Source organism: Xiphophorus couchianus, chromosome 10 (assembly GCF_001444195.1).
Source record: "Xiphophorus couchianus chromosome 10, X_couchianus-1.0, whole genome shotgun sequence".
NCBI lineage: Eukaryota > Metazoa > Chordata > Actinopteri > Cyprinodontiformes > Poeciliidae > Xiphophorus > Xiphophorus couchianus.
This window is the reverse complement of record NC_040237.1, coordinates 15655292-15667860: the sequence shown is the minus strand read 5'-3', so window position 1 is coordinate 15667860 and position 12569 is coordinate 15655292. Positions and strand designations below refer to the sequence as shown.

Here is a 12569-nt window from a genome sequence, read left to right as displayed (position 1 = left end):
AAAGCTCAATCATTTGACACTTAGACTTTTTTTTTTTTCTCCGAAGAGTTTTTGCGGCGCTAGTGGCTCGTATTTTTTCCACAGTAGGCAGACAGGAAGGAGGGTGAGGAGAGGGGGGAAGACATGCGGCAAAGGTCGTCAGGACCGGGAGTCGAACCCGCGACGTCCGCGTCGAGGACTAAAGCCTCCAAACGTGGGGCGTGCTAACCCCCTGCACCACCACAGCACGCCCCGACTCTTAGACTTTTAAAGACTACACGAAAGTCGTAAATTTGCGACTACTTTAGATCCGCTCTAAAACGCTTATAACCGCCTATTTTAATAACACCAAATATACATTAATATGCATTAATGCCCACAATGTAGCGCTACCGCAGAAAATGTACTTTTAATATGACAAACGAGGCTCATCCGGATGTATACTTTAGTTTGTTGAATATGACTCTATGTCACCATCCGGACTAAAATTCAAAGAAATATGCCGGTTTTGAAGTACATAGTCCCTTCTGTATACCGTTTGCAGGATGATAGTTGTGCATGTAGCTCCTCTCTATAGGACCCAGTTCCATTTTCCAGAAAAAAGAAGCATCCAGTGTGATGTTAATCTTGCAGCCTTACACCCATTACCATTTTTTTGTCCTGGCGTTCCTCCACATCGAATATTTTTCCCCTTCCCAGTCAACCATGTTGCCCGCCACGGCGCCCACCGCCACCCGTCTCATTCCCTCATTTGGTTAAACTCATTCATGCTCGGCAGGTTTGTTATTCGCAGCCCGGTTTGGCAGACTGAGAAACACAGTTTTAGAAGCTACCTCTGTCTCCAACGCTCACCGTCACTGTCACTTTACGTGTTTGTCGCTGTGACACTTCTGTGCGCTTTATTTATTTATTTTATAGCTGATGACCTGCTTTTCCCCGTCAGTCACAGCAAAGCGATAACTTCCACCCGCGGCGCTCCTGAGGCCAGCGCAGAGCTGACTCTTCCAACTCTGCAGAGAAACGGCTCAATCGATACGCAGCGTGAAACTGAATAATGCATCTGTGTGCCTGTTTTTTTGTTTTGTTTTGTTTTTTTCCTCATTCAAGGACAAAAATTGGACTGTTGGATCAACACTGCTGAGTTCCATCTTCTAAAATGGGTCTTCATGTTGGTATCAAGATGCCAGAGCCCAGACTTTCTCTGTTAAATTCCTAATCTAAATGTTTGGGGGGTTTTTCTTTCTCATTTTTTGGCCCTGGTTCTTTGTCCCTTGATTGGTTTTCCTTATTAAAATTTATTTAACAGAAGCACAAAGTGCTTAGACACTTCCAGGCTCAAGCCAACCTCTGCAGAGTTAAAAATAATAATAATAATAATTTTGCATTCCTTTTTGGCTATGTATGCATTTAAATGTGCTCTTCTCATCACTGTACTTGTCTATGTTGCATCAATTTAAACCAATTGGCCCCCGTTTTAGATTTATTTGACATTAGTTGATTCCAGAATACAAGCTAATAATGATGCGAATTTTAAAAGTTGATAGACAAAAAACCCCCCAATCTTTTTGTGTTTGCAACTCTATGCAAGGGACATTGGAAGAAGGAAAAAAAAGTGGAGCTTGATCTGTAGCGGAGATATTTTTGTCAAGGAACCCAAGTGACTTTTCAGAGTCCTCGCAAAGTTTTGCAAGATCCGCAGTCACTTTTGCAACGTCCGGCAACTTTAGTGAGATTGCCTAAAAGTTTTGCGAGAGCCCGCAAAGAATTTGTTGAGATTCTGAGTTATCTTTATGCAAAATCCAGCAGAAGGTTTGGAAAATACATTTGTTTTGGCGAGATCCCATAGAGGTTTTGCAAGATTCAAGTTTACCTTTGCAAGGTCACACATATTTTCTTTTTCGAATTATCCCTTAATATTTCCACAATGTCCATCTGTATTGACCAAAATAAAATTATAAATTAAGTCCAACAAAAAGTTAGCGTCCTTCCTTGTCGTAGTGGTTGTTCCAAGTATCATTAATCTTTTGAGCAGAGCAACTTTAATGTCCAAATCATTGGAAAATATTTAACAATTTAAGTAGATGTAGATCTTTTCTCAGCTTTTACCAATTCAGATTTTTTGTCAAATTGTATTTTTCTTGCTGTTGGCCGTTCACACTTCCATATGTATGCGACCTTTATGTGTCCTCCAGTGTGAACAGCAAACGAGCTGAAAGTGTCCCGCAGGCTCAGTAGAGGGCGCAATAACGTCACACATGGAGAGCGTGCTCAGCGTTTTGCCAGCCGCTCAGTGTTTGCAGAAGTAAACATGGGTGCTAACAGTGGAGCATAGCTTACCCATTTGAAGTTGTTGTCCAACCGGAGCAGCATATTAACAACTTAATCTCCATTATTGTTCACCATGGCTGTTGTGTTTTTTTTCCCACTTGCGTGTATCAGGACGCAAAATAGCGAAAGTTGTTGAGTATCAATGATGTGCAGGACCTGACCGTTAGGATTCAGGTCCCGTTTGAAAAGATCGAATACGTATCGGATATCCCAGTGGCATGGGTCGCATTTTAAAATAATCTGACCTGTGCTGTTCAGACTGTCATGAAAAGATCAGATACAGGTCGCATTAAGACAAAAAAAATCTGAATTGGGTCACTTCGGGCTGCAGTGTGAACGCAGCCTGAGATATCAATCTTTAAAAGTAAACAATTCGTGGAGATTCTGTGTTTGGTGGATGTTTTGAAAAATCCTCTGCATACGTATCACAAAAACCTTTGTCAGATATTGCAAAAATGAATGTAATTTTCCTTCCTGATCCCTTCCAGAGCTCGTCACACTCCTTCCATTCAAATAGGCTTTCTAAAGGGTCTGTTTTCCTGCTAGCTCCAGGTTTTATCTGTGTGTGTTTCTATATCTGTGTGTCGTTCGGAGTTTGCGCTGTACTCTCTGCTCACCAGCGATTGTCTCCTCCTGCCTAGATCCCTCTAGCGGAGATGGAAGCTCTGTCTCTGGCCTCAGAGAAATCCTGGTCCCTAGCTCTGCCCGACGACTCGGCCCCTGGCGATTTTAGCCCCCTCTTTCTAAGCGCTCTGGAATGCAATGTACTGACAGTTCTTCTCTTTCCACCTCTTCCATCGCTCTTCCCCGTGCTCCGTCCTGCAGTAGCTTGTACTGTCTCCTTCCCAGGGCCACTTCCACAGCAACTTGTACTCCTACTACACACACCCAAACAAATTGTTGCTGGAATTAGATTATGCCAAAGAGCGTCTTTGCACCTGTAGCCAAATAGCTAATTTACCAAATTTACCTCCCAGTGCCAAAGGCAATGACAAATCTGAATAGATACCCAACATGACTGCCACTTCGAAACCATAGAAATTGGAAATCATCACTCTAATGTGCTTGTTGTTTAGTTACTATGTGTTTGAAGACATGAAAGGTATCTTGTTCTTGTTTGATAAAACTTTCAAATGATGGATTACTAATGTTTAGCCATATGCTGGTATGAATGAAAGTGGAAACTTAAAATGAAATGGAAAAAATTAAGAGTTATGAAGCAAAAGCGACTTAAGCTTTGATTGGAAACTGCTGGTGTTTTCAGATCTTGATTGGAGAAAAGCTCTACGTTTGGACGGCACCGCCAAGACACTTTGAATCACTTGTTATTGCCATGACTGGCCACTAGGTGGCTGTGATTTAAATATGTTATCAAATTGCACATGTGCTTTCATGGCATTTGGACCTGATGAACCAAGTGCTCTAAAATATTAGAGCGTCGTGAGTGAGTGAATGGTGTAGAGGAGTCCAAGTAACCTTGAAAGTCCCTGGTGAAACATACCGTCTGCGCAAATTTCTCTTTCTCATTCCACATTTCCAGAGTGGTGGTTTTTTTGTTGTTTTGTTTTGTTTTTTTCGGTCAAGTCCAGTAGAGTAGTCCGCCACCTCACTTACCAGTTTATAGATTTTTCCTTTTTTTCCCCTCTTCTGCTCCTTCTCTTGAAATCTCTGCTCTCTCTGTCCCTCTGTCAGCTTTCGTTTGACTCTGTGCTTTAGATGTGAGTCCACGTCTCTCCTTCACGTCCTCTCCCGCGCGTCTGTGCTCGTACCGTCCTCTGTCCGCTGGCGTAGTAGTTTCCCCCTCCACTCTGAGCTTTCATGTGTTTGTTACTGTGAAGTGTGGTGGAGGGAGGCCTCAGGTAAATCTGTTGTGGATGCAAACTGGTTATGTAGTGTGACCATATAAGATGTAATGAGCAAGGTCTTTGTCCAAAAAAAAAAAGATTCAGAAAGGGTTCTGTGGTAGCTGTGCAGTAGTCAACTCTAGTGTTTGGAATTCCCGTGTTCTCTGTGTACGCTGATGATCACCGTCTCTTTGTGTACGATATCTTACGGCAGTGTTTCTCAATTCCAGTCCTCGGGGACCACTGCCCTGCTTGACACAGGCCTTACTTGAACAAGTGAGTGATTAACAGACTTGATGACGTGCAGAGGATGTCATACAATCATTTGAATCAGGTGTTCTGGACTAGAAACGCATCTAAAGCAGGTCAGTGGTCCCAGAGGACCAGGATTGAGAAACACCGCTTTAGAGAATTAACAACCGTAACTGTGTTTAGGAATCTGTGAGAATGCCCGAGTGAAAGAGCAACTGCAGACCCGGTCCAGCTTAGAAGGACCCTAACTCTCTGCTTTGTGTGTACAGCTGGAGGCACCAAAGGACAACCTGTTGAGCGTCAGAAAACCTGCGGTGGGACGCACTCACTCCCTGCCCAACGACAGCTACATGTTCTTCCCCCTTCAGCCCTTTGGTTCTTCGTCTCCGTCTCCAGCGCAGCTTGTAGCACAATCACAGGGGCCCCAGCACCTAGTGGGCACTCACAGGGCCCAATCAGGTAAGGATGTTACCTTCTCATTGGGAAATGTCTTCTCGTCATTAAGCTTAACGCAACCTGACGTTTCCTTGGAGAGCCGCAAGTCATTTCCTGTGAGGTAAACGCGTCTGCGGTGCAGTAATTACTTTGTTGATTGTTGCTTACCTGCCGGCGCTGTGTGTCCAGGCTCCAGAGGCTCGGTGCGCTCTCAGCCGGAGGAGTGCTCACAGCAGCTGACGGTCCCCACTGACTACTTCAGACCCATCAGCCCCCACAGCCACTCAGACTCCGAGAGTGTTCCTCGACAACTTCCGTCAAGACGCACACACGCACTTAGCCGCACGCTCCGCCGACAGGTGACTATGTAACCCCGCTGTAAAGCCAACGTCATAAAGAGATCATTTTTACTAGTGCTGGTGTTAGCCCATTTTACTCTTGACTGAACCTTACTGTTGATCAGCAGCAGCAAAGTTACAACTTTGGGCTGCTTTTGAGAAAATCGTTTGATGTATTGGCTAAAATCAAGATCAGTAAGACGGAACTTTATAAAAACTTCCTGACTGCTGTATCTCCAGTTTTCACAATAAATATTGTTATTTATTGAGAAATAAACTGTTAGCTTAAAGTCATTAGGCTTTAAAAATGTTTTCCTCTGATCATTCTTTTTTAGTATTGCTTCCCACTCGGGAATCAATTTAAAATTAAAAGAAAATTGTCGTTACTGAAGACCTACAGCACTGTGCAAAAATTCTAAACCATCCCAAATTTTTTTAGCTTTGTAACTTATAACATTTTGAAGTATTCTTCAGGCTTCCTGGAAGTCTTTAGAAGGTTTTCTGTGACGAGTTTACAGATAAAACCCCTTGGTGGTGCTAAATTACTATTTTATGTCAGACTCCTTTCGAGACCTGTATTACAGTATTGACCTTGCGTTTGATAAAACCATTGAAATTGGGTTTTTCTCTGAGTTTAACTGTTATGTGTCGGTGAAACACTGGCTTGTTCCTTGGTCTTGGTGGACTTTTTCAGCCTAAATAGTCCAGAGGTCAAAATTATTTGGGTAGATCTCAAGGAACATTCTGTCCTCTTATATTTTTTAAGTAATAGTATTGCTTTTTATAGAACACGGTGCGCTAAATAATAAAACATAATTTCACGAAGCTTCGAGGCAGATACATTAAACTCGAGGAATTTTAATAATCAAGGTACTCGAATCATTCGAGGAATCGATAGATGGTGTCGACCAGCTAGGATTTAACTTTAAATGCTCCAAGACGTTAGATAATTAATAGAGAAATTAATGAGACAGCAAATGTTGACAAGTTTTAAGCAGTTTCACCTCTGAAGTGGGTAACGATGACGGTGTCCATGCTTGCTTAAAATATGACGTATGTGAGCTGAATTATTTAATTTGGGGACAAATCCAAGGGAAATTGGATTGTCCGGTGATCAATCCTGTATGCTTTGTGTAGGTGATGTTGGCTCATCAGAGCAAAAGGTAGAGCAAAGCTACTAAGACCCCGTACAATTTTAGGCTAAAATGGTTAACATATTTGAACATTGGGGTATCTCTAGACTCTAATGCAGAGCCAGCGCACAATCTAAATACATTAAGTCATTCAAACCCAAAATAAAAACTCTTAAAATATTTCTAGTACAGTAAATGCAGACATCCTCTGTTCTTGGTGAGCGTCACTTTCTGTTTCGAATGATCGTCAGTGGTTGAATCCTGATTCCAACACTTGTACCCTCTGGCTTTTCTACAAAATGTGCCAGTTGTCGGTTGTTTTATCACAAAGAATGTAAAGGACTTATTTACTGCTCTGAGTTATTGCACAGTGCTGTAGTTTCTCACTTTCTCTCCAAAGTAATAATGTACCGAGTTTCTGAGTTCCACATCCTGCCGAGGCCTTAAACAACAAGTTACGTTTACAAATCTTACCTTTATGTTCATGTTTGAAACTTTATTCTTCTCACAATTCCTTCCCTTAAAGTGGCACTAAATATCCACCATAGAATTTAACTCTCTTCTTGCACGTTCTGAACTATTCCACTGTCTTCCCTCTTTCTTTTCTTTTCCGCTCTTCATGATTTTCCTGTTATTTTAAAACCGACCCCGCTCTCCCCCATTGATTGTATCTGTTAACTTTTGATCTCAGCTCAGCTGGGCCCACAAACCGCCCGACCCTGAGCCACTGCTCAAACACAGATACTCCTGTTTCTGAAACGCCGACAGACGAGCCGACATCGTTTCCCCACGAGGCCTTTTCAGAAACACGGGACGTTACGGATGCACACGTGTAGACTCACCCCCATTTTGGTTTTTTTACCCTCTCCTCATCTTCCATTCACCCAGATATTGTTTTTTAAGTTATCATCAAACCACAGAGCATCTATAGCTCTAAGCAAACACCTGTTGGAACTGAATGAGTGGAGCAAAGTCACATTTATTTACCGGATATCAAGTGGAGTGATTGAATGTACTAAGGCACAGGTGTAATGTGGCTAAAAGGGAAATTCACCCATAATGCAGTGCACTTTTTATATTTTAGATAATACAACTCAGGGGATTCTACTAAAACAGCAAGAGCTGTCCACATGCATTTGGCCATTTTGTACTCCATTACAGTAAAGCACCAGAGAATTTTTTTTAAATCCCAAGATTAGTGCTCTAACAGTACCAAAAAAAAAAGATCCAAGTTACAGGGTGATTAAGGTAATATAGTCCGACGGTGCACTTCTGTAATTTGTGACTGGGTGTTGCATTGTTGTGGCTGTAACACATTTCTCTGACCACTAGGTGTCTCTGTGGCCTCACTGTTCAAGGCTCATGCAGGGAAAGGCTTCTTAAAATACTCAGCCCTGAAATGACATGCATGCCTCGCTCCCGCTCACTCATCATTGCCATGGTGATGAACACGAGTCATCGCTGACCTGAGATCTGTCAGGGTCCAGGAGCAGTCACTCCTAACCCTTCCTGCCCTGCAGAGGTTTACATGTCACGTTTACCCTCTTGTCTATTGGCCTCAGACCCTGTGCGTGGCTCTATATAGAGGTGACAATGGGGGGAAAAAACAGATCCCATTTTATTGACTTCAACGACTCACAGTTTACAGGGTTTTGTGTCAATGGGCAAAGGTTGAGGAAGGTCATTTGGTCTGGCTCAGTGCTCAGTGTCTCTGCCAGCAGGAAACACACACATTACTGAGAACTTTCCAGTTACATTTTAGATTGAATATATATGAGAAGAAAACAGATTATCTAAAGCTGGGGTGCCCAAAGTCAGTCCCCGAGGGCCGACTTCCTGCATGTTTTAGTTCTCTCCCTGGTTTAACGCACCTGGATTCAAAGGTTGTTGTTACCAGCAGGGAGAGAACTAAAACATGCAGGATGCCGGCCCTCGAGGACCGACTTTGGGCACCCCCGATCTAAAGGAAGTAGCATGGTGGGAACAAAGTTGAACTGTTAATGCGTGGTCACGTGTTTTTGAGGCATTCAAGGTCCACAAGACACCAAAGTGAAACCCCTCCCACTGCAGTACACATCATAGTGTTTAGACACATTTGTGGTTAACAACAATACAGTAAACGCAGCAATCATAGCAGAGTGGAACGACCACTACAAGATCACAAGTTCGGAGAAGGAGAAAATAATGATGGATGAGATGCAACATCTTTTTCAAATCGTCGTTTCATTTTCAATGTAATCGGAGAAAAAAAAGAACGGAAGGTGTCGGTGGGACGTTGGGTCGCTCCATCAGACCAGAACTGTTACTCCAACAGTACGTACTTCCTCACACCGTTGGATAATTGTTCCTCAAAGCTATCCTTTCTGCTCTGTGGCTGAAAAACCAGCTTCTTGAGGTTAAGTAGATGGGGATGTCTTCCGTATAAACAAATTTGGCAATAAAATTCTGATCAGTTGCACAATAGTTTCGCATTGAAAGAGGAGCGAAAAGTTCGCCAAGGGTGTTGTGACGAAAAGGAGCTGAGAACAAAATGATTTTCATCACGCAACTGCGACAATAAGAACTGATTTCAACAGTTCGGCTCAACCAGTGCAGAGTCCTTAACCCTGTCTGCTGCAAATGAGAAAAATTTCACAATAGTCTGAAGTCTCACTGATTCTTTGATATCCACAAAAATAAAGTTTTAGCTCCATGTTTGGCCCCGAACAATCAGCAATGTTTGACTGGTCAGACAGGCATCTCTGCCTAGTATCTCAGGAGACCTCTGGGGAACTCTCTCCTATGTAAACACGTCAGACTCTGACCAGGTCGAGCTTAAACATCTAACAGACTCAACAGACTGAGCTCGCCGAAGGCATCCACTTCTGTCAGACATTGTTTACCCAGTGTACTTCTGACAATCTGGACTAATGAAACAGAGCAACACAGAGCAGAGCCTCTGGGCTTTCGGGTTATGATTCACAGCAGGATGTTGCAAATTAATTGCATAGGGAGTTGTGTGAGAACACGCTGGCCAGACGGTGAGCTTTGACCCAGACTGCTGCTTCTCATCCTCATCACCTCACACTAACTGCTCTCCTCCCCCCTCCCTCTCACCCTTGATCTCCTCCTTCCCTACCTCTCCCCAACCCCTCCATTGGACATTTACCCCCATTTTTTTCTTGAATACTCCACTCCCCCTCCCTTCCGTGCCCCGTTTTCCAGGTTGCAGTGTCCACTGATTCTCAGGAGGCCCTCTGTTCAGATGAACGGGAGAGCAGTGAAGGACTTCTGAATGCGGCAGCTTTGGGTCTACCTCTATCCGCCTCTCCCTCCCATCAGCATCATCATCCCCATCTACACCCAGCTCTCTGCCTGGTACCTGCCACACCGGGTGCCTCCCCTAAACCCAGCAGTGTGCACACCCAGCAACATGACCAGCACTGCCTCGCCTCCTACTCTTCTTCTGCGTTACCGTCCACGTCCTCCCACCCGCCTCCTCCTCCCTTACCTGCCAGGCCCCAACAGCAGCAACAAGAGGAGGTGGAGGCGGCGTCGGAGGATCGTGAAGTTTCTCTCATCACCTGTGGAGGACTGGTGGGAAGCGACAGCGTCGCTGCGGAGGACACAGTGTGCCAGGAGAGTCGGAGTCCCTGCACGAGGCAGCTCAAGAGGTTCCACAGCGTCGACACGCAGGGGTGTAGCACCCTCCTGCCCCGCCCGCGCCCTTACTCCTGGCTGGACGACCCGCGGCGCCACTCCGTAGAAGTGTACCCGGCGAAGGACCCTTGCCCACAGCGCAGTGCCACCTCCACGTCTTCGGGGTTTGTGTCCCGGTCAGACAGCCTGCAGATTCCCACCCAGGCCCCACTGCCGTCCCCCCGGCGCAAGAAGAAGATGAGCCCACCCTGTATATCCGTCGACCCGCCTGATGAACTCGAACCCCAGTCTGGCCTCTACCCAAGCCTCAGTGGCATGGGGTTGGCGGGATTAGGAATGCCCCCTCCTCTGCCCAGCAGGGATACATGTCTGAGGAGGAGAGCACCCTCTAGCGACTCCAAGGACTCGTTCGACCTGGGAGTCGGAGAGGGCTTGGGGCAAGACGGAGGCTCGCCGAATCCCAATCCCAGCTCCAAGCTATTGACTCTTCCCAGCTTCTCCTTCGAGAAGACAAGCGCCGAGCACTGAACATCAACTCTCCCATCACACACCAGAGCATATAACTCCCCCCCCCCTCACACACACACACACACTCGGATGAACTCTCTGCATACAAACAAACACATGATGCACTCTGTGTATCTGTGATGGTGATAGCTCTAGTAATAATGCTGTAGAAAGTAATAATGGTAAAACTACAACAAACAGTGAAACCATCCTTCATGAGGAGTGCGGTACTGTGGTAGTGTGACCATCCCTCGTCTTTGTATTGTTACTGCCGAAACAGCTGGAGAACGAGTGACCACCTGAGACGACAAAACGAGACTGTTTCTCTTCTGCGACAACTTGCAGTTTGACCCCTGAACCTCTGGAGCAACATCAGCATCTGGGATTTGGCACCCCCCCACCCCACTTGTGGCCACTGTCAGAACTGCCTGGTGTTGCACAGGGTGAATCTGGTCGGTGGAGACACAAAGCAATATGAACGTTTTAGAGACACTATTTTCTTAAATTATTGGGCCATCGTGTTTGTACAGGATGTTGGTTTTTTTTGTTTGGTTGGTTTTTTTTACGTTTTCACATCTTATTTGTTTTTTTTTTGTCAATTATGTTTTGTCTTTCTTTTTCACTGTAGGATATTTCTAGCTTCCTTGGCTTACCGAGGAAAGTGAGCGTTTTTCAAAGTGCTGAAAACCATGTATTTGTAGGAATAATATATAAATATATATATATAAAAAGAAATCATTAAACTGAGCTTGGATTTTTAAGCACACACATCAGACCTTGGTGGTTTTTGATTGTTTGGAGGAAGAAGGTCGGTACGCTTGAAGGGGTTTGCATTGATTTCTTTGCTCTCCTTTATGTTTCACAGAGCCCAGATCCTCCTGCACAGGATGTGAACGATGACTGAAGAGCAATTTAGAAAGTGCAGCTATTTCAAATTGATCTCATGGTCGTTTTTTTTTTTTTTTCTTGACTTTTAAATCGTAACCACTTTCAACTCAAATAGAGCCAGAAACTAGCCATGGAAATCATCCACATCTAAATTTTACTGCACTTATACACAGACACAGCACAAAATGTTTACTACAGTTAAGGTCAAAATTATTCATACCCCTGGCAGAATAGTAATCGGGTTACCTTTGATATTAAAATGACTTCGATGACGTGGAACAAAACGCTAAAACAGATGAACTTTGTATGGGAGGAGTAACTGTTTTCTCACAGCATTTTATAGACGACCAAAGAAGAGAATTCATCTTCCTGATCGTTTAAGCAAAATTCACAAAAGCACAAATATTTGATCTCTCCTGCCGAGGAGATCCATTGACGTCTTCGGTAAGTTAAAATACCACGTTATCCGAGCAGGCTGAGAAAGATCAAAGCTCTACTTGTTCTTGGGTTTTTTCTGTATTAATAAGACATTATAGGGCCGCTGCGAAAGTTTATGCTGTTTTTTTTTTTTAGGTCCGGAAGCTTCACCAGAGCCAGCGTGCTCCTCTTCAAAGCTCCCAGTACACCTTTAGGCTATTTGTGTTTTTTTTTTTTTGGAACGAAGTCACTTTTTTTTTTTCCTTCTCCCTACTGGAGAATACGACGGTAATAGTTTTGTCAGCAGCAGAGATCCTGCTGTGATAGATTGCAGTTTCCATTGCAGTTTTGTGAAATAAACCCACTACAATACAATTAAACCTCATCCTATCGGCAACATTTTCATCAAGTTTTTTTTTTCTAAACTGGCATGCTTTCATTAAGCAAATCTTCTTTTTTCTTTTAAATGTCAAATTGCGCATTTATTTGATTTACAATACTTGTAAAAAGTATTCATCCTTTCCTACATTGCGTCCTTTTTGTGCGATGATGTAGCACCTTTTGACAAGAATTAAAATAACGCTCTAAAATGTCAACACAAACCATATTTTACCAGGTAATGTCAAATAATTCTAAAAGGTAAAAAGTAACAGACGGCTGCATGAATGTTGACGCCTGTTATGGTTACTAATTCAACAGAGCTTCAGCTTATTGATGTCAGCAATGTCACAGGTGATAAAAGAAAGAGATTAGCTGAGAGCACCTTACTTCACATTTTACCATTCCAAATGTGTGCACTCACATCAGGT

General features: G+C 43.8%; 1 protein-coding gene across 15 annotated transcripts in view; it reads left to right on the top strand.

Moving 5' to 3' along the window:
* The window catches only part of cacna1g (calcium channel, voltage-dependent, T type, alpha 1G subunit), a 281034-nt gene extending 269806 nt beyond the window's left edge, over positions 1 to 11228 (top strand). For 10 of the 15 annotated variants that reach the window (XM_028029261.1, XM_028029253.1, XM_028029260.1 and 7 more), the window contains 4 exons: positions 2949 to 3071; positions 4673 to 4862; positions 5028 to 5197; positions 9514 to 11228. In XM_028029261.1, the coding sequence (XP_027885062.1) occupies positions 2949 to 3071; positions 4673 to 4862; positions 5028 to 5197; positions 9514 to 10476 (1446 nt within the window). In that variant the 3' untranslated portion in view covers positions 10477 to 11228. The other 5 variants (XM_028029257.1, XM_028029255.1, XM_028029246.1 and 2 more) reach the window with 4 other exon arrangements.
* Positions 11229 to 12569: the final 1341 nt, after the last annotated feature.